The 26,532-nt window shown below is 36.9% G+C and overlaps 1 protein-coding gene across 1 annotated transcript in view; it reads left to right on the top strand.

Annotated features, from left to right (window-relative positions):
* The first annotated feature begins 4,481 nt into the window (after window positions 1-4,481).
* PolZ1 (DNA polymerase zeta catalytic subunit) overlaps window positions 4,482-26,532 on the top strand; it is a 221,153-nt gene continuing 199,102 nt past the window's right edge. Inside the window, exons 1-3 of the mRNA XM_089101767.1 lie at window positions 4,482-4,652; window positions 12,028-12,435; window positions 18,215-18,358. Of these exons, the coding sequence (XP_088957893.1) occupies window positions 4,514-4,652; window positions 12,028-12,435; window positions 18,215-18,358 (691 nt within the window). The 5' untranslated portion in view covers window positions 4,482-4,513. The remainder of the gene's footprint in view (window positions 4,653-12,027; window positions 12,436-18,214; window positions 18,359-26,532) is intronic.

Here is a 26,532-nt window from a genome sequence, read left to right as displayed (position 1 = left end):
CCTACTGCCACCGTGTCACATTACTTCTTTTGCAACTGGGAAGCCTAAAATATAGTTATTGATACTTTTAAATCAATTAGCTTCTCAGAATTTTAAATTGATTAAAAATTTGTCTTCTTCAGGGTAAAGTCGTAGTTTGGTGCCCTAAAATGGTAGAAAACAAGACTTTTCCCTGGCCCAATCTGTATGGTCAGAGGCAACGCTGTAGCATTGCCTAAAGTAAAGGCCCTACGGCTCGAATATTTTATTATTTATTTATTGCTATTTTTCCCAGAGGCACTTGATATGGAAGGGGTTGTCGTATAAACTTCAAGGGTGGCTGATTCGATTGGAAATCGAGAGTTCTAGTGCTCTTTTTAAGGGTCAACAGTGATTGGAAGGCAACTAACACCCCTTCCACGTCCACCGACATATATGGTTCTTATGGAAGGAATGCTCGTATAAACTCCAGAGAGGTCTCATTTGATTGTAAATTGAAAGTTCTAGCTCACTCGTGAAGCGTCAAAAAATATCGGAGGGTAACCAGCCCCCCCCCCCCCATGCCCTTTTTTCCCGAATGCATCCGATACAAATTTAAGATAGCTATTTTGTTAGAAATAGTTCAAAGATAATAAAACAAAAACTTCGGTGTCAACACACCCCTTCAGGTCCTGGGGGCAGGCGGTGTAAGGTTTGCCCTGGGGGCATCTAGGGTTCTTCTGGACGGGATTTTCGTACAAACTTCAAAGAGGGCTCATTTGAGTGGAAATTGAAAGTCCTAGTTCACTTTTTAAGAGTCAAAAGAGATTGGAGGGCACCTAGCCCCCCCCCCTTCACTTCCTTTTTCCTCAAACCCATCCGATAAGAACTTTGAGACAGCCATTTTTTTAAAAATAGTGCAAAGACCATAGAACAGAAACTCATGGGGTGACACAGCCCCCCCGGGCCCGAGGGCAGGCGTTCCCACTCCTTCTTTTTCCATACCCATCTGATGAAAATTTTTAGATTGACATTTTGTTAAAAATAGTTCAAAGGTCAGATAAGAAAAACTCCGGAGTCAATACAACCCCCCAGGGCCGGGGGGACGGTGTTCTAAGTTATGCCCTAAAGGCATGTATGCTTCTTATGAAAGGGGTGCTCGTATAAACTTCATAGAGGGCTAATTTGATTGGAAATTGAAAGTTCTAGTTCACTTTTTAACATTCAAGAGAGTTAAGGGCAACTAGCCCCCCCCCCTTTTTACCCAAACCTTTCTGGTACAAATTTTGAGAAAACCAGTTATTTTTAATTATTCAAAAATTAGATAACAAAACTCCGGTGTCAACACAACCCCCAGGGCCCGGGGGTAGGCATTGTAAGTGTTGTCCTGGGGGCGTATATGGTTTTTATGAAAGGCATGCTCGTATAAACTTTGGAGAGGGCTCAATTGATTGGAAATTGAAAGTTCTGGTTCCCTTTTTAAGAGTAAAAATATCCGAGGGCAACTAGCCTCCCCTAGCCTACCCTTTTATCTCCAAGCCCATCCGATAAAATTTTTAAACTAGTCATTTCATTAAAACTGATCCAAAGGTCAGCTAAGAAAAACTCCTGTGTTGACGCAATCCCCCAGGGCCGGGAGGCAGAAGTTGTAAGTAATGCTTTGGAGGCGTACATAGTTCTTATGGAAGGGATGCTCTTATAAACTTCGGAGAGGGCTCATTTGATTGGAAATTGAAAGTTCTTGCTCACTTTATAAGATTCGGAATCACTTTAAAGAGATCGGAGGGCAACTACCCCCCCCTCCCTCAACGCCCTAAATGCATCAGATAAAAATTTTGATATAGACATTTTGTTAAAAATTCGAAGTTCAGATAACAAAAACTCCGGTGTCGACACAGGCCCCCAGGGCCAATGGGTAGGCTTTGTAAGTTATGCCATGGGAGAATATATTGTTGTTATGGAAGGGATGCTCGTATAAACTTCACAGAAGGCTCATTTGATTGGAAATTGAAAGTTCCAATTCACCTTTTAAGAGTCAAAATTTATCGGAGGGTAGCTAGCCTCCCCCCATACTCCATTCATTTTTTTTCCCAGAGGCACTTCATATAGAAGCGGTCGTCATATTAACTTCAAAGGGGGCTCATTTGATTGGAAATCGATTTATACTCCATTAGAAAAAATATTTTTTTCGTTTCAAGCTTGACTTTCATATTCAATCCAAGCATTACTTGCATTAAGATCTATTTATTCATTTATATTATTACTTGTTGTATGTTTTTGCTATAATTTTTAATTTAATTTCTGGTTGTTTTGAGTTTGAATTTTAACAGGTATTTGTATCTGCTGAGCTTTAGTTTAAAATGGCTTTTACTTTTCTTTGAAAAACTTATTTTTCGGAAAGTTTTTTTTTTAATTAATCACTTAAAAAAGAGGTTCAAATTCCCGTTTGAATGAGCTTCCTCCAAAATATCGGTTTGATAAAATCACCTGATGACGCAGTAGGTTTTAGGCTTCTGCAGTGAGGCGATACCCAAATTCTTGTTTGTAGTTATTTTTATTCGATTCAAACTTGATTTGCATATTCAATTTAAGTTTCACTCGTTTTAAGATTTATTTATTCATTTACATTAATATATATTTTATGTTTCTTCGCATTGATTGTTATTTAATTTCTGTTCGTTTTAAGTTTCATTTATACTTTAATAGCAAAATATTTCTTTTCGTTTTTAGCTTGATTTTGATATTCAATCTAAGCATTACTCGCTTTAAGATCTATTTATTAATTTATATTATTACTTGTTGTTATTTTTTTTTTTCTATGATTGTTTATTTAATTTCTGTTCGTTTTGGGTTTCATTTATTCTTTAATTGGAATTTCTGTTCGTTTTGAATTTGAATTTTAACAGGTATTTGTATCTCCTGAGCTTAAGTTTAAAACGGCCTTTACTTTTCTTTGAAAAACTTATCTTTCGGAAAGTTTTTTTTTTAATTAATATATATAACAGCCAATACTACCGGTTTAGCAACTGTCATGACAATTCCATTTTTAGTTTTGGTGAATATTCGTCCAAGTCACTTTTTACTTCCAGTTTTTTTTTTATCACAAATTATTTGATAAGATTCTCTTGTGAAGAATTTTTTTTTAACCTGTTCATTTTATTTAGTTCAATAGGGAATTAAAAAAAAGAGGGTTAATTTGGCAGCTGGATAATAAGTTTAAACTTTATTTTTCTTTTGCTCTTCTATTTTTTGTAATGTCTGAATATATAAAAGATTTAAGTTCGAGGGAGGGAGAATTGTCCTGTCATGAAAGGGGTATATTTTACATGGCCGTTATAAAATCAAAACGTGGTATCTATGCAGGCAGAATGATTTTTGAGTATCTCTTACTCCTTCAGTTAACTGTACTAAGTCGTAAGGTACTGCATAAAGACAAGTACACATCCGTTATAAAATACAGAAGCAATAAATATTTCTGTAATTTTGGTTCGAGTTTGATTTTCTATTAAGATTAAATGCATAATAATTAAATATATTATTGGTTAAACAAACTGATCCCTTGGCCAGGAATCCTTGATCGTTTAAAATTTACTGTATTATGTTTCATTTTGCATATAATTTAGTTGCTCTTTTTATTTGAGAGTTTTTTCCTAAAAGTATTCAAAGATATACTTATTCCGACGAAAAAAAAATTCCTGAAATATATTCCCTGTCACCCAACAACCACTGATATTTTGGTGTTTGGCCCCCCCTTGGAAAACTTTCTGCCGGTGCTTTTGAATAATAGTATTAGTAGTGAGCACAAAGTGCCTTTTGGTTATTGAACATCCTACTCAATATTTCCTGTAAGATTACACTTAATACACTAAGCTGGCCCTTATATATGGCTAATATGCCTTTTTTTTTACAACTTGCATGCGCATAGTGTGTTTTGATTTAGTTCAATATCCCTTTCAATATTCCTTGAAATTTTCATCTAAATACCTTGACATCATTTGAAGACCCAAAATCAAACATCACCCCTCTTCCAATTACAAATCCTACATGTAAACAATAGACAATTTACATAACTTACAAAAATTACCCCAAGGATTGTGATTGTGAGGGTCAAATCATCCCCAGAGACTTCTCAACTAAGCTGAACGAGTTGGTTATCTCAAAATTTGATCGAATATATCTGATGGGTAGATATAAAAAGGAACGTTAGAAGGGGGAGTTGCCCTACTCTCAATTTAACTCTTAAAAAGGTCATTTGAACTTGTTATTTCTAATTGAATGAGCTCCCTCCGAGGCTTCTTATGCATATCACAGGTTCAGGTAAATGTTTGATTTCATCTGCCTCTAGCCTTCGTGAAAATAGGCCACATTATTGGAAGATAAGTCAATTGGACATTTGCAGTCCTGCAGAACGAATTTGGCTCAAAATTTGCCAGACTTGACAGAAGTTCGGCAGTATTTACAGCTAGGTAGCATAATTGTCATGATTTAAAATCAAAACATGTGACTTCTTAGACTTCTAGAGTTCCATAGGACATAAATAAAAAGATTCGTCAAAATGATCTCAATTAGAATAGTGAATGTGGACTATTATCTTGCCAGACCGCTCTCTGATATGGATTTATCGTATAATATCTTCAGAGGCTTTGAAATTCCTCTTGTTCCAATTATTAGGATTTTTGGGGTGACATTGTCAGGTATGTCTAATGCAGAATTTAATTAAATAACCTAAGAAAAAAATAATATAAACGCCAAAAGTCTAGAAAAGGCTCTTTTGAACGAAACCAAGTAATAAAAAATAGTAGTAGGCATATTACCATACAGTTCCTTAATTGGTACTCTTCTCAAATAGGCCCATAGGCTACTTTTTGCTGCTCTTGACATGTATCCATCAAGGGGGAGATCAAGGTGGTTTGGGATCAAATGTTCCTCTCCCCAGAAGGTTGACAGTTAGGCTAAGTATAATTCTAGTTTCAAGGAATTTTGCTATCTATGAAAGTAGGCAAGTTGAGTTATGTATGCCTAAATGAAACTTTCAAGAGTACATCCATAGGTAAATATTTACCAAATCATATTATTAAGTTATGAATAAAGTGAATATACCACTTGATGCCTTTTTTATTCTCTTTACAAATATAATAGGCTAATCATTTTTGTCAGAAATGAATTTTAGCCCCCACCCCTATACATACCGATTCAGGGTATATATTTGCACATTAGGGGGGCAGAAGTTTAAACTTACCTCTCATTTACATCACAAAAACCAACAAAGAGAAAAATCTCAATGAAAAAAAAACAACACAAGACTGTGGCCAGTGGAGAGAACAAAAAAAAAGAGAGACAAATGCAAAACAACATGGATATTTTACCTGTATCACAAACAAGGCTTCTTCAACACAAAAGACAGAAGAAGAACAAGATAAAAAAAAGAGTTAAAACTAAAAAAAACAATAAAACCACCACCAAACTAAAAAATATACAATTGACACAAACTTATCCATGTAGGGAAAAGATGCTAATATGGAGTTACTTCAGTGAGAACACCAGAGCAACTGCAGAAAAAAAAAATGGAAATTACTTTAACTATTCTGTTGCAAAATAATCCTTTTGTTGGCTATTATTGAAGCAATTTGTTTTGGTCTAGTAGGTAAAACAGTCCCCTGGTGATTATTTTCAATCTTAATTCCCTTAAAGAAAGAAAAACGAGCAAAAATGGGGTTTTTATAGGCCAAATGAAGATACTGAGAAAACGAAGCGAATATTTCGAGAGGACAAATGCCTCTCTTCTTCAGCGCAAAACGAAACGATGTATCAATAAAAGCCAAAAATTAAAAGAATTAAAACCAACTACCTAACAACCATAAAAGCGAGTTATTCGCCAATATCCGCGATTTGCACAAAATCCAAAAAATATGAACTGCCATCGACGGATACTAGCGAATGTTGTTCGCTAGTATCCGTCGATGGCAGTTCATATTTTTTGGATTTTGTGCAAATCGCGGATATTGGCAAATAACTCGCTTTTATGGTTGTTAGGTAGTTGGTTTTAATTCTTTTAATTTTTGGCTTTTATTGATACATCGTTTCATTTCGCGCTGAAGAAGAGAGGCGTTTGTCCTCTCGAAATATTCGCTTCGTTTTTTCAGTATCTTCATTTGGCCTATAAAAACCCCATTTTTGCTCGTTTTTCTTTCTTTATGTGATGTCAGGCCAATGTCGTTTAAGAAATTATCTTCTTAATTCCCTTATTGACTGTTGATTCTCTCTTTAGAAGATCATCATAAATTGGGTCAATATTTAAACTACCTCTGTCCCTATTTATTGAAAGGTTAGCAAACATATGTTTTTTAATTTCAATGGCTTCTCTCGCCCACTGTGTATACCCCTTATTATTTGAAATAGCTAAGGCCTCATCAAATTTTACAAAGTGATCTGGTTGAAACCAAATATGTTTTGCTAAAGGTGAAACAAAAGTTTCTGGAGGATTGCCTAATTTTAAGGTTTTTTTCTATTGAATTTTGGTGTTCAATAAACCTTTCAACAAATTGTTGGTGAGTCCTACCAATATAGAACTTCCCACAAGAACATGGAATTTTATACACCCCACTTACTAAATTTCCCTGGGTTAAATCCTTACCAGTACTAAAGAAACTGCCCATTGGCCTCAACAATTGGAAACATGTATCAATACCAAATTTATGCAAAATCCGTGAAAGTTTCTCTCCCAAACCAGGGATATATGGCAATGAAATGAAACTTTTTGATACATCTAAATCTAAAGACTGAGATACCCCAATAACCATACTATCATGTTTAACACGTATATTTTCAATTATTTTGTCAATGAACTTAACTGGGTATTTATTACAAAGCAAAATATCCCTCAGGTATAACAATTCCAAATCCCGAAATTCCTGGGAACGAATTCTGAAGGTTCTATCCACTAGTGAAATCACACCCCCCCCCAACATAGGGTGGCAAGAATGAAAATTCCTTCCTGGGGTGTATTTTAGGTCATCAATTCACTCCTACTTGTTTCATTCACCCAACTTGACTACTGTACCATACTTTCAAAGAGAACAAGAAGCCTCTAATTTAGAATTTTACAGAAATTTTTATTAATTACAGAGTTAGAGAGGCAAAACATAAAAATGGGGAGCCACATTTTTTATTAGCACACCTCCCCTTAACATTAATTCTGTATCTGCTCTTGCACCCCACATACCCCTGATGATCCCAATTATGGCCCAAAGCTATATAAAAAATAGAAGAAAACACTAGGGCTAAGGTAATAACAAAGTTCTTAATTTATAATATCCAGTGTTTTTCTATTTATCATGCTTTTTTTTATGTTTTCTTCAATTGTTATCCACATTAGTAAACCATTTTTAAATAATACAAGGGTTATTATTTTTTCCAACCTCTAATGGCTCCATGAAGATGGTTTGTGCATGGCAAAAAATCAAAGATGCACTGTAGGCAACTGCACAACTCTCACACTACACACTTTGCCATTGCTCACATCAAGGCATCAGTCAGCCTTGTGCTGCAGCCACATAATCATGTCCACCATCATTGATTCTTCCACCAAGTGTGAACTGTGATTTGTTTTCTATAGGCAGAAGGATATAGTGCTGCAGAAATCCACCAGAGAATGAGTTGTGTGTATGAGGAAAACTTCATGAGTGATGACATTGTGTGTGAATAACATGCATGATGAAGGGGATCAAGGGTGCAATTCCATTGTTTCAGATGACCTCATCACATAAATTGACAGAATGGTTAAAAAGAGATCCATGTGTTCACCATAACTGCTTTATCCAAGGAGTTTCTGGAAGTTTCAAGGTTTGTTTTGTGCTCTATTGTTACTGTATTGTTAGGCTAAAAAGCACTTTGTCCATGTTTGTTCCCAAAAATGTTGTTGGACAGCACAAAATTTTTCAAATGGCATCATCTTTGAAGTTTCTTCAGCATTATCACCATAAGGGAAAGAACTTGTTCAAAGTAATTATGACTGGAGAGGAAACCCGGATCCAATACAACACACCAGAAACAAAATAACTGTTACAACAATGGATGCATTCAAATTCACCAAACAAACTTTCAGCAACAGAAAAGTTGTGGCTACTGTGTTTTGGGACCAAGAAGGTGTGTTAGTTATGAAGCCTGGGACCATAATCACTGCAGCTGTTTATTCTGAAACTTGGCATTACATGTTCACACACTGCTAGAGCAACTCAATGGCTTCTTGAAAAATAGCAGTGGGGCATTTTTGGTCATCTGCAGTATAGTCCTGGCTTAGCTCCTAGCACAGAGCAACCAGTGCAGGCTAGGGACCATCTTTGGTTTGTATGGATGTCATGCAACTGATGCATCATGCAGGTATGGGAGTGTGAAATGATGGGCTATGATTATGGATAAGGGGTTGAAGGTAGATTTTGTCCAGTTTTAGGGGGAAGGAAACCAGTCAATCTGGTAGAATCAGACTTAAGACTGGTGTTTCTGCATGAAGGATATCCCAGATTTGGTGACAGGGGTTGTTGATAGGATACCCTTATGTGTTGGTTGGTCTTTTGTTTGTCTCAACTATGTAGGATCTTGGCTTTACATATGGTCTCTTGACTGTGTCTTCCTGATAGAATTTTCCATGGATGTGGGTCTTCAACTGATGTTTCAATTTTCATTTGTTTCAGCTTCTTTAACTGTTAGTCAAAGTACTTGCTTTGTCATGACTGTTTTTTTCAATTCTTAAAGATTCTTTGTGGCACACAATATTTGGTGGCTGGTACTATTGACTTCAGATTTCTGCTCTTTAGTAATTGAGATGAGGAGGCCAAACCATATAAAGGGGTGTTCTTGTATTCCAAGTAGGAACAAAATAATGGAATATATATATATAAGATTCAATCTACTTTGATTCTTTGCATTGTATTCAGTAATACACAAATATGACAAGGTGTCATCATTGGAAATATTCTTGCCAAGGCAGTACATTATGATAAAGGGAAATGGTTGGATACAGTAGCCTCTATTGAAGCACTGGGGATCACTTTGACATTGGGCAACTCATGACCACTAGAATGGCTTATGATTATGATTATGGCTTATGATTGCGGCTAATGGCTTATGATTATGACCACATGGCTTATGATTGAATAATACCATTATTTTTGGCAGTGATGGCACTAGTGCTACTGTTTTCAGCTGAAAAGAATGAAATGGATTTCCTTCTCAATCTGGGGGTAGTTCTGCTTAGTGGTGTTCAGTGAGTGTGATGTAAAGAGATTGGTTTCCTGCTTTGAATAAGGGTGGCCGCAAGGCCAAACATAAAATTGTCAACTTGTATTAGATTGTTCCTTGTTGAATCAAAGAATTACATTGATTTGCAAATAGATTCTTTGATTTGTTTTAAGGATGTATTGTATTGTTCTTACTTGAGTTGTCATTGTTTTTCCAAGTTGTGGAGTGGCTTATTCAATGATGAGGGATTGGGAATGTATATTGCAGGGTAATACATTGTTTCCAATATGGTTAAGAGTTCATCTTTGGTAGATGGGTTTCTCATTGCTCACAATGCACAAATCTTTTGCAAGTTTGGGTGAATGCCATTTTCCACTTTTATGTTTTCAAGCCAGGGTATACTGTTACACCTGAAACATAATTTTGAGGGTTGAGTTTCACAGCCTTTTCGTGTGCTCTGATTGACTGGACACATGACTGCACATGTTTACATCATACTTTACTCACCTATGGTTTTTCATGATAACAACAAAAAAGGAAACAAGAATAAGTAAAAGAATAATTACTTTGCAAAAAAGCAGTTTTCTTTGTTATCCAAGATTGGGGACTGATTCTCCTAAATAGGATTTTTGGCTATACTCATTCCGATGGTACAATTTTGTTTTGACTGAACACCCTTTTTATGAGGTTTCAGGCTACTTTTTGAAGTTCCCATAAGTTTGCTTTTGTGACACTTTCTTATCTTTAAGATTAATTCAAGAAATGGTTACCATTTTGGAATTAGGTTCAAGAGGTGGTTCCTCCTCACCTGACACATTTTTTTTCAAAACATGCTTTAAAAGTTTCTGGTTACTATAGGCTTGGGTTTGTTCTTTACTGATAGTATTATAATAATGTCATCTACTATAGTAGAATCACCTTTGATGACTTCAAATGTTTCTTCCATGCAGGAGTGAAATTCATCCTTCACTGAAAGCCATGTAAGCAGCATGCATTCGAACTTATATCAACCCCATGACATATTGAATGTCATGTTGGTTAGTTGAGATGGTTACTGGTCAAGGATGAGGGATCAGTATTCATGATTGGCAGCCAGCTTTGTAAAAAAATCTGCACCTAAGTGTTTCAGTGTTGCTTCATTAAAAACGGGCATTGTATACTGAGTCAGTGCATGTACAGAGGCTTTTCTCAGTCTTCAAAATCTATGGGGGGGGGGAGGAAGTTTGTGGGTTTTTTTTCAACCGAAAAACCAAAAAACTTTATTTTTTCAATGAAACAAAACCCCCAAAAGGTATTTTTGAAAACCTAGGGAGAAGCAAAAATATAAGTAGAGGGGCACATGCCCTCCCCTGCCCCTCCCGTAATTGACGCCATTGAGTTCATAATGCAAAACCTAAGAAGTTAACAAAAAGACACTGATGATAATTCAACAATGGTTTCCACTTGTGTATGACAAAGCTAACTAGCACACTACAAATTGCTAATGTAATAGTGAACTAATATTTTATTTCCAGTCAGTGGTATAACTAACATGGGTGCCACCCAGGGTGCACTCTAAAAGTGCCACCCCCTTTTCAAGTCTAATAAATGACTGCCCCACTTCCATAACTTAATACAGACTATTTTTAAAAAATGGACATTAACACTCTTAAGCTGTTTAGATTTTCTTTGGAACATAATATTTACAATAGAGTGGAACAACTGTTTATACAAATAATTAAACATAACAATTGGTTGGATTACATCCATGATGCTCTTGGATCAAAATAAACTAATACTACTCAAGGTTTGCGACTCCCTGTGTGTGGGACCATGGTTTCGAAGGCGTACTCTCCATCGCCAGCCTTTGCTGCTACTGGTGTGTTCTACTCTCTCGATAGAGGGATTGATATGGTATTGAGTAGAAGGGACGGTATTGAGTAGTATATGGTATTGAGTAGGAGTGAAGTGTGTGGCATTTGGGAAGGTGGGTATTTTTAATGGGCTGGAGGTGTGTGAATTGGTGTGTCGAATTGAGTGTTGGATTTGAAGAGTGGATGGTAGGTTACCTGAAATAAAATTTACAATTCCTATCTTGGCAAGAAGATTGAATTGAATTGTATTGAATTGTATTTGATTGAATTGTCATCTCTACTGCCAGGAAGAACTGCAAAGTTTGTGCCTCGATTCGAGTTCAAGTAAGTACTTTTGTAAACTTTAGCAATGTTATCGCCAATAGTTCCATTTTTGGGACGTCCCTTCTACAAGATTTATCGTCTACCAAGCTTTAGCCATGTTTGAATTAAGCTGCCCACAATTGTCACCAATGATGGTTTAGAGTCCCTCTACAGAGCATCCAGCTCATCTTAATTTGAGTTGACGCAATGAATTTCAAAACAAATATTCGATGGCAGCTTGATATTCGGTTTTATCCATTTTCACCAAAACTCTCACATCAACTTGCTCAGACCATTCTATTACAACCAATCCGCGTCCGAATCGGCTGAAGATTTTGGTGAATACATGGATTTTTTTTTTATAAAAGAAATCTAATTTATTTTAGTGAGTAAATCACTTTGCCTGACCTTATTGACAAGTTCTGCCATCTTTGCATTAAGACCTGAAACCTTTCAGACAAACCCTGTAATCCCATTTTTTAAAACCTAGATTGTTCTTCTGTGTTTCTGTGTGAAATTTAAATCCAATAAAAAGAACAAAGAGTTAAACTCCAGCTGATTCGTTTTTGTTTGTTAAATTTTAAGCCAGTAAAAAGAATGGAACGTTTTTGAGTGACAAGACTTTTAACTAGTAACCCCTCTGTTTCTCTTTCATTTAATCATTTTTGTGTTTCAGGTCAGAAAGCATGCCTTCACGTCCATGGAGTATTTCCATATTTTTACATCCCCTACGACCAGCGGCTAAAAGACTCAGTATCTGTTGCCAACTCTATAGATACCACTGTGAACAATGCAATTGGGAAGAGACTAGTAAATGCACAACATGTTCATAATATAACCACTGTATCTGGTATTCCTTTGTATGGATATTATGATTGTGAATATCAATTTTTAAAGATTTTCTTCTATAACCCACTCATGGCAAAGAAAGCAGGCGAATTGCTCCTAGGCGGCAATATTAATGGGATTGTGATCCAACCGCACGAGGCACATGTACCTTATATTCTGCAATTCTTTATGGATTATAATTTGCAAGGGATGAACCTGCTGCACTTAGCCCACTTCAAGTTTAGAAAAAAACCAGGTTAGTACATTAAATGTTGTTTTAATGGTTAAAAAGTAGTGTAAATTCAACAAGCAAGTTTTCAGATAGAAGTTTCGAATCAGATTAAGGCATGAACTACTTAAATATCTTACTTGACTCTTTTCAGGGTGAGGGTAGGGGGGGGGGGGTATTAATACTGATCCGCTGGCATTTTTAGACCAATTTAAGAATCTGACAATTAATTGATGGGAGGAGGGGGGCGGTCTTCTGTGTTGGTTATTCTTACAAGTCAAAGAAAGTGAGGTTTTACCTTTTATTATTTTGTGTAACCTCAATTTTGTTCCTCATCTATGCATTAGTGGATTTAAAAAAGTAGATTCACATGTGCTTCAGTAGAAGATGTAAAAGATAGTTAACGGTAATTGCAAATTATGGCAATAGTAAAATGGTATCAAACAGCAAAAATGGTACCAAAAGTCAAAACAAAAGCTTTACTTGCAAACTTCGAGCTAATTTGGAATTTCTGCTTTTTGCTACCAAAAAAATGGTGTCAAAAAGAGATGTTTACACAAGATTTTGTTTCTATTTCAGGGGGAAAATAGTCCCATTATGCCCTTGAAATATCTCATTAATGAGATTGGATATGAAATTGTACTCATGGAGAACTATTCTACCTCACAAAATGCTCAAAAAAACTTCCCAAGAATAAAATATATCCAATCCTTGTTTTTTGTTTCTGCACATACCCCTTTTTGCCTTTCGCGCATGGAATTTTGAATGCGTCACCAGATATTCGTTTTCAGTGCCTTTTTCTACCTTAGACTCTATGCCCAAACCTCAATGTACCTAATCCCATACCTTCAGCTCATTGAAGCCAGGTGTCTATTTTCCAACGATTTTTCTTTATCGTGGGTCTGTGACTGATTACAGAATATGAATCCAAATATGTTAAGTCGCACGCTTTCTTCCAGATGTGGGTGTTCTTCTAGCATTTGGGTCATTATCTAGTTTTGAGTGTAATCTTTCTAGTTGTTCTTGTTTTAAATAGGAGAGCACAAATTCTGTATTTTACTGTTCAAAGTTTTCATAAGTCAAGGTGGCTATTCTTATTTTGGAATAGGAGGACAACATTTTGACATTTCAGTATTCAGAGGTTTTCGCCAATTTCAGAGTTTGAAAGTAATGCTTTATTTTAGAGTTCTGTCTCTCAAACTTTATTTTCCATTTTTAAAGCTTTCTCATTTTACAATTGGAGGACAAGAGTTTAAAACTACAAAAGTCACTTTTTTAAATAAGTTTAACCATGGTATGTGTGAAATTATGCATACGCACGTCAGGATACTACTACTACTACTACTAACAACTCATCGCAGCACCAAGCCGCCTGAGGCCAACACAGCTACGCACGCTTCTCCTCCACCCCAATCTATTCAATAGAATATGGGATTTATGTCCACTGAAAAAATATTCTGATCCCAGGATAGTCAAATTCAATTTATCCAAGGCAAAGGAACTACTAATCACATGGTCAAAGGTCTCGTGTTCATATTTTGACTTAACTTTCTAGGGCGAAGCTATCAAGAGTGTTGATAAACCTTGTTCCTTGGGAATTGATTTCTCCTCAGACCTCCCTAGGGGCGCACATCTTGATCGGGTTCGATCCTCCTGCACGAGAAAGCTATGTGTGATTCTTCGTTCTAAGAAGCTTCTACCCATCCAGCTCAATTACCCATCTGTATAAGTCATGCATTAGGCCTATTACAGAATGTTGATGGCCGATTTTTTCAGGGGCTCCTAAAACTCGTCTGGTCTATCCTAGGATCCAAAATATAGCCTCAGGTGTGAGCTCTAGCACCAACTGGGTAGCATTCAAAATATCTGTGAGAGGGTAGATATGGCGCTAGTGACTGCTTTCTACAATTATGTCCACTGTCCTCCTTCCGACGAGTTATGTCTACTTGTGTTGCTGTTTGCCAATACAATACGGCAGACGCACAGAAACATGGTTCGATCGGATTAACTGCAAGAAGAGACACCCCGCTCTGAGCACTTGAATAAGAGCTTTATAAGATGCTGCTCCTTCAGACGCATGGTATCACAAGGGATTTTGTCATAAAAAATTCCTGTGAAGGGATAAGAGCGCCCCTTCACATAGCGCTCAAGATTCAGTACTGCATTGAGGTACTGAACTCCCCCTCCGTAAGGAAGGCTCATTATCCCTCCAATTAATTTGAATTATATAAGTTCCTCCGTTTATTATTGATATCTTCCGCTTTCGTTTTTTGTTTCCCATTTTTTTCAAAAGCACCCAATCTTTTAGGAGTTACAATTACTCTCTTTCGTATCCCGACCACATATTTTTCTATAATCATCTTTTTCGACCAGGTACCTTACCCTTGGGTGCTTTTGGCTTGAGAAAGCAACATCAGTCATTCTGTTTTAACCATCTTACATAATTATGGTTCTGTTTGTGGACAGCCTTTAGCTCATTATAATCCAATGTCCTATAAAGGATTGCTGTTCTGTATCTTGGGTGAGTTTCGAGATACATTATCAAGTATATGTTTTCATTCTTTTCATTTGTTTTCAATACGGAGACTTTGTGTTGTCCATGAAGTTTTTTGGTTAGTCGAGCTGCTTCCAAAGGAGCCGCTTCCTTGACATAGTATGACATAAAATTCTCTATTACACCATCTACGTGGCCTAGCTCGGCTGTTACTTCGTATTTATCGACTGTTATGCTCGACGTAAACTTAAAGTGCTTAATGTCGGACAACTTCGTGACTACCAAGCAGGAATATTCTCGTATTAGTGTTGGAATTGTATCAGTCCTGAGGTATTTCATAGGTTTTTACAGAGAAAATATATCACTTCATAGTTATATTACCCGCAATGCTGACAGTCTAGTCACTGAATACAGAAGTGGAACTAGAGCAGGTTTTTCTGTCAGATATATAGGTCCTAAGGTTTGGAATTCTCTTCCAGTGAGCATTCAGACGGAGTAGCACCTGCGTTTATTTAAGAGAAAAATGAAAAAATTTCGTTTGGGTCTTGGTTCATAGATGATTTTTTTTTTCAAATAGTTCGTGGTAACGAACTATAAGTAAGGTGCGACCCGGCTCAATAGTAACCAAAACTCTAAAAAAAAACCAGTAGATACCAGTAGATACATCAAAAGAATCGGATTTTTATGCTGATTTCAAATATTAAAGTTTCATCAACTTTAACCCATCAAAAGTCTTACCCATCAAAAGTTATGAGCCTGAAAAAATTTGCCTTATTTTCGAAAAAAGGTGGAAATCCCCCTAAACGTGATAGAATCTTAATGAAAATCAAACCATCATATTCAGCGTATCAGAGAACCCTACTGTAGAGGTTTCAAGCTCCTACCTGCAAAATGTGAAATTTTGCATTTTTTGCCAGAAGAAAGATCACGGATGCGTGTTCATTTGTTGTTTTTTTTCCCAGGGCTGATCGTATCGATTCAGTGGTCATAAAATATTACGAGAGGGCTCATTCGAATGAAAATTAAAAGTTCTAGTGTCCTTTTTAAGTACCCAAAAAAATTGGATGGCAACTAAGCTCCCTCTCACGTTCACTTTTTTCCCAAAGTCACCCGATCAAAATTTTGAAATAGCCATTTTGTTCAGCATAGTCGAAAACTTAATAAATATGTCTTTGAGGATGACTTAATCCCCCAAAGTCCCTGGGGGAAGGGCTTCAAGTTATGAACTTTGCCCATTGTTTACATATGGTATTTGTTACTTGGAAGTATGCAGACGTTTTCAGGAGGGATTTCTTCTGGTGGGGAGGGGGTCAGAGGAGGAGACTACGTGGGAGAATCTTTCCGTGGAGTATATTGTCATGGGTGAAGGGGCATTTCTATGACGGGGGCCACCGGATTACCCAGAATTATTAAAAAAAAAATCAGAAATTAAATTAAGAAAACAAGTTTTTTTAAAGGAAAGTAAGGAGCGACATTGAAACTTAAAAAGAACACAAATGATTCCGTATATGGAAGGGGTTGTCTCATCCTCAACGCCTTGCTCTTTATGCTGGAGTTTTTTTTTTATGGTTTTAACAAATAGAACCGTGAAAAAGAGTCTAACTTTAGCGTAAAGAGCAAGGCGTTGAGGAGGGGACAGCCCCTTCCATATACGGAATAATTTCTCTTCGTTTTTAAGTTTTAATGTCGCTCCTTACTTTCAGTGAAAAAAAATGTTTTTTTAAATTTAATTTTATGATTAGAGATTGGTCTGTTATAATTTGGTTGTTTATTCATTATCTTTTTTTTTTTTGTTCGTTTGATAAGATTTTTGTTTGTTAAGTGTTTGTTATATATGTGGTTGTTTAATATCAAGTGCTTTTATGTCTTTCTTTCGGCAGCCACTTGGATTAATGTTATGTCTTATATAATTTTGTAATAAACAGAATTGAATTGAAAAAAAATATTCACTGCTTAAGGCTTGGACGCTTGAAGTAAGCTGTATAGCTCAAAGTATGTTTGCGTGATATACCCTTCGCCCTTTGTTCTATCGTAGATCAACGGGAAAATGTTTTCACACTGTCTCACAAACCTCCAGATACCTTTCTGCAGGACCCTGAGGTTCTTTGGAATCCTAGCCGAAAAAATATTCACCAAGGTCTGGATTCTGCCAGAAATGGGAAAAAAATACAGAGAAGAGTTTGAAATTGCAATCTCTATTACACTCTGTGACAATGATGGATTAATAAAAGTATTCTTACAAGACATAAGGCATTTGCCAGGCTAGATATAAACATCACTTGTCCTTATATTCCAAAGGGGAAGATCAACGGGTTCTTTCGTGGTTTAAATCGTGGTTGCAGGGGTAGCTGTAACTTAGTAAAGGACGATCCTCGGCCAATAATAACCAAAAATTAATTGTTTTCAAAACAGATAAGGTCAAAATAAAAAGTACGCCATTGGAATCACCATGGCCAAAAACCATGTACATGAAACTTACAGTCTCGTAGCTTGAACCAAATAAAAATCACTTTTTTGCATGGTTTGAGTCAAGAACAAGCTTTGGTTGTCATCAGAGAACGGCAATGCTGCGATCCTTCCAGGCAAAACTTCGTCTTTTTTTTATATACTAAAAACAACCATGTTTTGCCAACATATGCACATTTTACACCAGATTGTGACCTATACATTTTATCTAGATTAGCACTCTTTTTCTGTATTTCAGATACCATACAATTTGTCTTAAGAGCTTGATTATCGAGGAGACTGTTCGAGAAGACCGGCCCCACACCCTTGGGGCCCAAATTGGCCCCAAGAAGCTACTGAACCAAGTGCTTCAGTTGAATTTTTTTTTCTTTGAGGTCACATAAATGCCAGCCATATCTTGTCCCATTTGTGACCCTGCCTCCAGAAACACATAACTGATTTGACTTCTTTTTCAGGTTATGCCAAGGTCACCTGCTTTCTTCTTCCACGAAGAAGGAAGAAGAGGTGGGAAGCCATTAGCACCTGGTGTTTCACGGTCTAGAGCATTTGAGAGTTTGACTTATGAATATTAAATGCTGAACTGTGAACTTCTGCCTATGGAAATGATATTGTTGTAAAGCTAATCACATATCACTTAAAATATGTTTTGCTATATTGAATTTGCACTTTGTTTTCTCCAGCTGCTAAGTTTCACAAAATTATAATGTCCCTCCCCCTCCTCCCAAAAAAGCTTCTTTTTCTCTGAAAGACAAAAACATCACACGGTTTGACCACAGACGCTCAAGTAATTCGTAATACCTATCTGCTCTCTAACTCTTAAAGTACCGTAAAATTATCCCCTTTTAGGAGAGAGTCAAGTAACGTCGTCCGCCCCCAACACTTCTTCGTCCGACGTAATGACAGAGCTGAAAAAGGGCATCGAAGAAGACGCCGAAGAACTAGTTCTTACTCTTGACCCTACAACTTTATGGACCAAAGAAAACATTCCTGGTATGTCCTTTAGTTTTATTTCCATTGTCTGTATGAAACATAAGGTGGTAGAAAATAATGTTCTTGATTAAGAGGTACAGTGGCGGCAGCGTGAAAGAAGTTTATCTGATTCCCCGCGACTCTACATGGTTGTAAAGGAGATATGGGGTAAAGGGCAGAGGTCCCTGCCCTCAAAATTGTATCCCCTCCTTCAAACATCAATTCTATATCCGCCCCAGGTCAATTGATTATCTCCCTTATCATTTCCTGAAAGTTCCAAATTATTATACTCATTGATTCCTTAGTTACGCCCTTTTGATAACCCGTATTCACATAACGTGTTTTGAATTAGTTCAACAATCCATCAACATTCTTTGAAAGACTCTACTGAGTTCCCTTCGTCTTTTTGGCAAGTAAAGGTCAAACATGTCCATCTTTCTCAATAACATATTGACCTACTATGTAAAAACAATGTACAAATTGCCCAACTTACCTGAGGGCTGTGGGGGATGGGGTGAAATCACCAAAAAAATAATTACTGGACCTTTCACCAGTGATTAACAAAAGAGCAGTCTCAAAATTTTGATTGGATGTGTTTTGGGAAATGATGGGCGTAGGGGCGGGGGGCTCGTTGCCCTCCAATCACTTTTGACTCTTGAAAAAGCGCCCTAGAATTTCCGATTTCCGATCGGATGAGCCCCCTCTGAAGTTTATACGACCACCTATTCCATAAAATCCTTATATGTCCCTGTGGCATAACTTATAACCTTTGCCCCTGGGCTCTGGGGGTTGTGTCAACCCCAGAGGCATTGTTATATGATGTTTGGACTGTTTTGAGCAAAATGGCCATCTCATAATTTTTATCAGATGCGTTTGGGGAAAAGAGGGCGTCGGGGAGGGGTGTGCTAGTTTCTCACCTATCACTTTGACTCTTAAAAGGGAACTAGAACTTTCAATTTCCAATCAAATGAGCTTCCTTTAAAGTTTATATGACCAATTCTTCCATAAAAAACCTTCTATGCCCCTGGGGCATAACTTACAACCCTCCTCGAAGGCCTTGTTATGTGATTTCTGGACTATTTTGAACAAAATGGGCATCTCAGAATTTCGATTGGATGTGTTTGGGGAAATAGTGGGCCTGGAGGGGATGGTTGCCCTCCAATCACTTTTGACTCGTAAAAAGGACACTAGAACTTTCAATTTCCAATCGAACCAGCCCCTTCCGAAATTTCTATGGCAACTCCTTCTATACGAAAAGCCTTGGCCAGAAAAAGAATAATACATTGTCCCCAAATCGCTATTTACTTAGGCAGAGCTATTGCGTTGCCTATGGTTGAACTATTAAGGAAATTATTTCTCCTTGTCTTGAGTTTAATATGATTCTTTGCTTTTCATTGGAAAACTTCTTTTTGGATATTTTTTTTAGATAATGTAAACAATGGGTGAATTGTATAACTTACAACCCATGCTCTGGGGACAGTGGGGGGGGGGCCTTGACGACCCCAGAAATATCGTTACCGGACCTTTTAACTGTGTGAACAAAATGGTTATCTCAGAATTTTGATTGGCAGTGTTTGGGGAATTGATAGGCGTGGGAAGGGAGCTGGTAAAGGTTTTATCCTTGTATGGTATACCAGACAAATACATGAAAGTGATTAGTGCTATGTACGAGAATAACACTGCTGCGGTTAAGGTAGGAAATGAGGTTAGCAGCTGGTTTTGTATTAAATCAGGAGTTAAGCAGGGTTGTGTTCTATCCCCCTTTATATGGATTATTTTGATGGACTTTGTGTTAAGGAGCACAGGAAAGGCAATGGGAGACCACGGAATCAAATGGGGAGGAAAAAGTCTCCTGGACTTGGATTATGCTGATGATTTAAGCATCCTAGATGAAAGTGTGAGCAAAATGAATGAAGTTTTAGAGGTTTTGCGAGTTCAGGGTGCTAGTATTGGTTTGAAAATTAATGTTAGGAAGACTAAGTCACTAAGGCTAGGAATAAGTGAAGATGAAAATGTGACGTTGGGTAGTGAAAAGATTGATCAGGTGGGCAGCTTCACTTACCTTGGCAATATTATTAGTAAAGATGGTAGGAGCAGTGAAGATGATAAAAATAGAATAACCAAGGCTCAGGGTGTTTTTTCACAGTTAAAAAAAGTCTGAAAGAATAGGAAGATAAGTCTGCAAACCAGGATTAGAATATTAGAAGCTACAGTAATGACAGTGGTCAAATGTGGCTCTGAAGCATGGACGCTCCGAAAAGCCGATGAAGATTTGCTAGATGTTTTCCAGAGAAATTGCTTAAGGAATGTTCTGGGTACCCGGTTGACTGACCGTATTTCAAACAATAGGCTATACGAAAAATGTGGTTCAATACCGCTTTCTAGGTCTATAATGAAAGAAAGGTTGAGGTGGTTAGGGCATGTTGTGCGGATGAAGGATGACAGATTGCCGAAGATTGTTCTTTTCGGCCAACCATCTAGGGCTAAACGGAAAGCAGGTCGTCCTCGTCTGGGGTGGAGGACGTCATAAAGAAAGATTTAAAGGAAATGGGAACTTTGTGGGAGGGTGTAAAAAGGGAGGCTTTGAATAGATTGGGGTGGAGGAGAAGCGTGCGTAGCTGTGTTTGCCTCAGGCGGCTTGGTGCTGCGGTGAGTTGTTACTAGTAGTAGTAGAAGGGAGCTGGTTGACCTCCAATAAATTTTTACTTTGAAAAAGCTCATTAGAATTTTCAATTTCCAATCGAATGAGCTCCTATAAAAATTTTCTCTACAACTTCATCTATACGTCCCTTGGTGAAAAAAAAAAAAATAATACAATAAAAAAAATAGAATAATACACTATGCGTATAATTACGTATATGAGGGGGTTCAATCCCTAGTCAATACCTCGCACTTTACGGTACAGTTTTTTTTAGTACTTTCAAAAGAGCTATTTGTTCTAATTAAACTGTCTTTGTGATTCAGGGGTCATTCTTAAAGAATTGGAACAAAATTCAAACTTTAGCATAAAGAGCAAGATATTGACTAGGGGTTGAACCCCCTCAAATACGTTGCTCCTTACTTTCAGTTGAAAAAACTTGTTTTTTAAATTTAATTTCTGATGGTTTTTTAAATAATCCTGAGACATCCGGCACCCCCTTCATAGAAAATTCCCTTCTCCCGTGAAAAATTCCTCCATGGAAACATGCTCCCATTTGACCCCCGCCCCTGATCCCTCCCCCTACCCACGAGAAAAAAATCCCCCTGAAAGCGTCTGTATACTTCCCAATAACCAATACTACACGTAACAACGGGCAAACCTCATAACTTGCAGCCCTTCCCCGGGGACTGTGCGGGATTAAGTCTTCCCCAAAGACATAGCTTTTAGATTTTTCGACTATGCTGAACAAAAGGGCTATCTAAAAATTTTGATCAGGTGATTTTGGGGAAAAAATGAAGGTTGGAGGGGGCCTAGTTGCCCTCCAATTTTTTGGTTGCTCAAAAAGGGAACTAGAACTTATAATTTCCGTTTGAATGAGTCCTCTTGCGATATTCTAGGACCACTGGGTTGGTACAATCACACTTGAAAAAAAAAAAAAAAAAAAAAAACATGCATCCGTGATCTTTCTTCTGGCAAAACATACAAAATTCTATATTTTTGCAGGTAAGAGCTTGAAACGTCTACTACAGGGTTCTCTGATACGCTGAATCTGATGGTGTGATTTTCATTAAGATTCTATGACTTTAGGGGGTGTTCCTTTTTTCGAAAATGAGGCAAATTTTCTCAGGCTCGTAAATTTTGATGGGTAAAACTAAACTTGATGAAACTTGTATATCTAAAATCAGCATAAAAATCTAATTTTTTTTATGTATCTATTGGTATCAAAATTCCGTTTTTTAGAGTTTCGGTTACTATTGAGCCAAGTCGCTCCTTACTTACGGCTCATTACCACAAACTGTTTGAAAAACAAGTTTTTTTCTGCTTAAAGTACGAAACAACAATAAAACTTAATACAGACAAAAATTATACCGTAAATGAGGGGGGCTATCCCTTCCTCAACCTTTGCTCTTTAAGCTAAAGTCTTAAAGTTTTTTTTTAAATACTTCACATCAGAGGCAACGCTCTAGCATTGCCTATAGTAAAGAACCATAAGACTTCACATAAAGCTAAAAAAAAATCACAAACAAAAGAAACAAATATCACTACAAACAAGAATTTGGCTTCTGTCGCTTTCCCTAACTGTAAAAGTCTACTGGCTACTGCTTCATTTGTGTTTTTGTGAAAAGGAATTTTAGCCTACTATAGATATTTTCTTTTGTGCTTACAACATTGAAAATAAAAATAAAGTGACATAAAATCTTGAACTGCTGAGCTTTCAACAATTATTATCATTGTATATCAAATATTGAGTGTGTTTTTATTAATTCTTTCCAAGGACTGTTCAAGACCCATATAGTTTTCAATAAAATGCAAATGACGCAGTAGGCCTCAGTCTTTTATAGTTAGGGAAGGTGGCAGTAATTAAACTCATGTAATTTTTGTTCGTTTTAAGTTTGATTGGAAAATTCAATTTAAGTTTTACTCGTTTTAAGATTTATCTATTCATTTATATTTGTACCTGTTGAATGTTTGTTTGCTATGATTGTTTATTCAATTTCTGTTCGTTTTTGGTTTGATTTATTCTTAGCTATAATTTCTGTTCGTTTTGAATTTAAATTATTATAGGAATTTATTTCTGTTAGTCTTAAGTTTAATATGGCTCTTTACTAATTTCTGAAAACTTTTTTTTAATTTCAGTTTTTTTTTTAATTAATCAACATAAAAAGCCAATTCTTTTGATTTGTCTGTTGTCAGCAAAATTCCATTTTATAGAGCTTCGGTTACTATTTCGCCTTGTGACTCTTTACCTACAGTTCCTTACCACGAACTGTACCATTATGGCTCTTCTTCTTTGGAAAACTCTTTTTTGGGAAAAGATTTTTGAAAATTAGACTTTAGAAAGCATTTTCTTATGCCACACGTATTTCTGACGGGCGGGGATAAACTCTATCCATCTCTCTTAAAATAAGCCCCGTAAAATTAATCTTTGGTAAACAATTGTATTGGTTCTTGTTTTCTTAGGACACAAACTGTATAGGTGTGAACCTCTGTCTAAACTTCTAAACTTCTTTAACTTGGACCTAAACTTAAAATTCTTTACTTTAAACTTGAATTTAAAGTAAGTCATTGGGCATTTGTGTTGTTTGTGTATATGTACAGGGACTGATGGAGGGGGTGGGTTTGAAGCTCGGGCCCCTCGAAACCATAATTTTTTTATTTCCTGGCTATTCTATATTCAAATTATCAAATAAAACTTGTTTTATTATCGCCCTAATTTACCAAGGAAGCCCTAATGTACCCCAAAAAAATAAGCTTCGGGTTTGGACTCACTGTAATGTGCCAAAAAGTACTGTAATATGCCTAATATAAGAATTTTTTTATTCTAATTTTTTTGCGCGGGCCTTCCGACAATAGGGTCTGAAAAAGGGTAGTTTTTTTTCTAATTAGCTTGAAACTATTCTTCGTAAATCCTTGGGAGAAGCAATTCCCAATGCAAAAAAAGGATGTTGCTTTCTCTGGAAAGGACCGTAAACAGCTTGATAGTTATATTCGTAAGCTCGAAGGTTAAGGTGATCCCAATACAAAAAAAACAACAATCTTATATAAAGCTGATTCCCCCGGAAATAGGACAAAAGATTTTATTCCGATCCACTGGAGCTCTGAATGTTTTTTTTAGCAGCCCTGACCAAAAGAACGGAATGTTCAAGTTTTCGTCAAATTAACCTGAAGGTCACATGTAGATGCCCGTTGGCCGAGTAGACCCTGATGCAGAAAAAAATTGGTTGGATTGATTCAGGGTTCCCTAAAAATGGCCCAAGATTTCGTGTGTCTCTGTGGCTTTGTGAATGCACGGCATATAGACTAGGACAAGGGGATCTAAGTGAGGCCACAACTTTGGTTTCATTAGTTTGCCATGTGCAAAAATATGTTTTAACCCTTTCGCTGCTCCGGACGTATATATTCGCAAAAACAATTGATGTCCCATACGCTCCGAGCGAGTATTTTTGCGGCTTGTTTTTTTTATATAGTTTACTGCTCAACACGACTATTTGCGCCTTGTAGTATTTACGTTTTAACATCTGTGAGCGTGTTCCAACCTGTAAAGTTAACATTGCACAATAGAATCAGTATTTAAATATTTCTACAGTTCACTGCTCCATACGACTGTATTCGCCTAGTTTCATACTAAAAAAGATAATTAGTTTTATGTAAGGTATTGCAAGCATAATTTTTTGAAATAAATTTGTTTGTATTTGAGAAATTATTCTTCATGTCACTCCCTTTACGAATAGTCTTTTTAAAATTTTTTTTTTTTTTTATTTGGATGACGAAAGGTCTCGTTCCCTCGAGAACGAGACCTTTCGGCCTCGAAAGGCCTTGGATGACGAAAGTTTTCGTTCAGTGTACCGAACACAGAAAGAGAAAGTACCTGTTAGCTTATAATTTTACAATTCTTAAAGCGAGAGAGACATACAAAAAGTACAGATATATATTAAGTGGATTAGTACGTAATGCAAAAAGATGGTGTTATGCAGAGAGAATCAATTAATGTAAGAGTAACTTGAGAAAAGTATGGGAGATTATTAATGAAATAATTTGTCAAAAAAGGAAGAAGGTGGCTATACCTAAAGAAATAATAAATATGCGTGGTGAGACAGTAGCAAGCGAATCTCGTGCTGATGCTTTTAATCAATTTTTCGTTAATCAGACATCTCTACCTGCTTCTGGTCCATCTCCTGAACAAACCCACAGTAGAGCAATATCAGGTCTTTTTCTAGCACCTAGTACAAAAGAGGAATTACTAGTGATTATCAGTAAGCTGCCTAATGGCAAAACCCAAGACACCTTTGGGCTGTGCAACTATACATTTAACAAGGCATCTGCTGGTCTTGTGGTTTAACTTTAACCCTTGTTCAACTTTTCACTAGAAGGCGGAGTTTATCTTAATGCATTTAAAACTGCCCAAGTTCTTTCCTTCTACAAAAAAGGAGACAGGAGCCTTATCTCTATTTACAGACCCAAATCAATTCTACTGGTTATATCAAAAGTCCTCGAGCAAGTGGTTTATAACAGAGTATATAGATTCATCGATGTTAAGCAGCTTGTCTCTCCCTATTAATATGGATTTTGGCTCTATCACTCAACTTTGCATGCCTTAGTTGATTCGGTTGAATACATATTAAATAGCTAGGATGCTGGAGAAAAGGTAATTGTGATTTTTCTGGATTTCACTAAAGTTTTTGATACGGTATGCCATTCAATCCTCCTCACAAAGTTACATTCATTTGGAATATGTGGTGTTGCTCACGAGTGATTTTCATCGTACCTGACTGATCGTAAGCAGTGTGTAATTGTGGAGGGTAGTGTGTTGCCAGAATTACCGGTAAAATCTGTTGTACCTCAGGGGTCGGTACTTGGATCGCTCTTGTTTATTTTGTATATCAATGACCTGACAACATGTCTTACCACAAATGGACACCCAATACTATTCGCTGATTACTCAAATTTCTTCATTGCTGCTGAATCACCCGAGTCTGCTGCAAAAAAGGCCCAAAAAACACTTAACAAAATATCTGACTGGTGTTTTCGTAACAAAATGCAGGTAAATGCTACAAAAAGTTGCATCATAGTGTTCACTTCTGTTCCTACAAACTCCTCATTGTCTCATAATGTCGCACTGTCAATCAATGGAAATTCCATTCCTCAGACCACAGTCACAAAGTTCCTTGGCGTATTTGTAGATTCATCTCTTTCGTTCAAACATCACATATCCCAGCTGTCTTCAACAGTCTCACGGCAAACATCAATGTTACATAGATCTAGCCTGCTTCTAAGTGCTGACATGGTGAAAATGTTTTACAATGCTTTTGTCTTCCCCTACTTGAACTACTGATGTTCTATCTGGGGCAATACATTCCAATCTCATCTAATATCATTAAAGAGATCACAAAACCGTGCAGTTAAGGCCACATATTGCCTCCCCAGGCTATACCACTCAACAGACCTATACAAAGACACTGGAACTATAGGTATAGCAGAGATAATCACGTTATTAATCAGCGTTCATTGCACCTTGCAATATTGAATAAAATTTCACAAGGTGTGTACGGGTGCT

This window comes from Artemia sp. Qi Xiang Cuo, chromosome 15 (genome assembly GCF_049724085.1).
Source record: "Artemia sp. Qi Xiang Cuo chromosome 15, ASM4972408v1, whole genome shotgun sequence".
NCBI lineage: Eukaryota > Metazoa > Arthropoda > Branchiopoda > Anostraca > Artemiidae > Artemia > Artemia sp. Qi Xiang Cuo.
The sequence above is the reverse complement of the archived record's forward strand: the minus strand, read 5'-3'. Positions and strand labels throughout refer to the sequence as shown.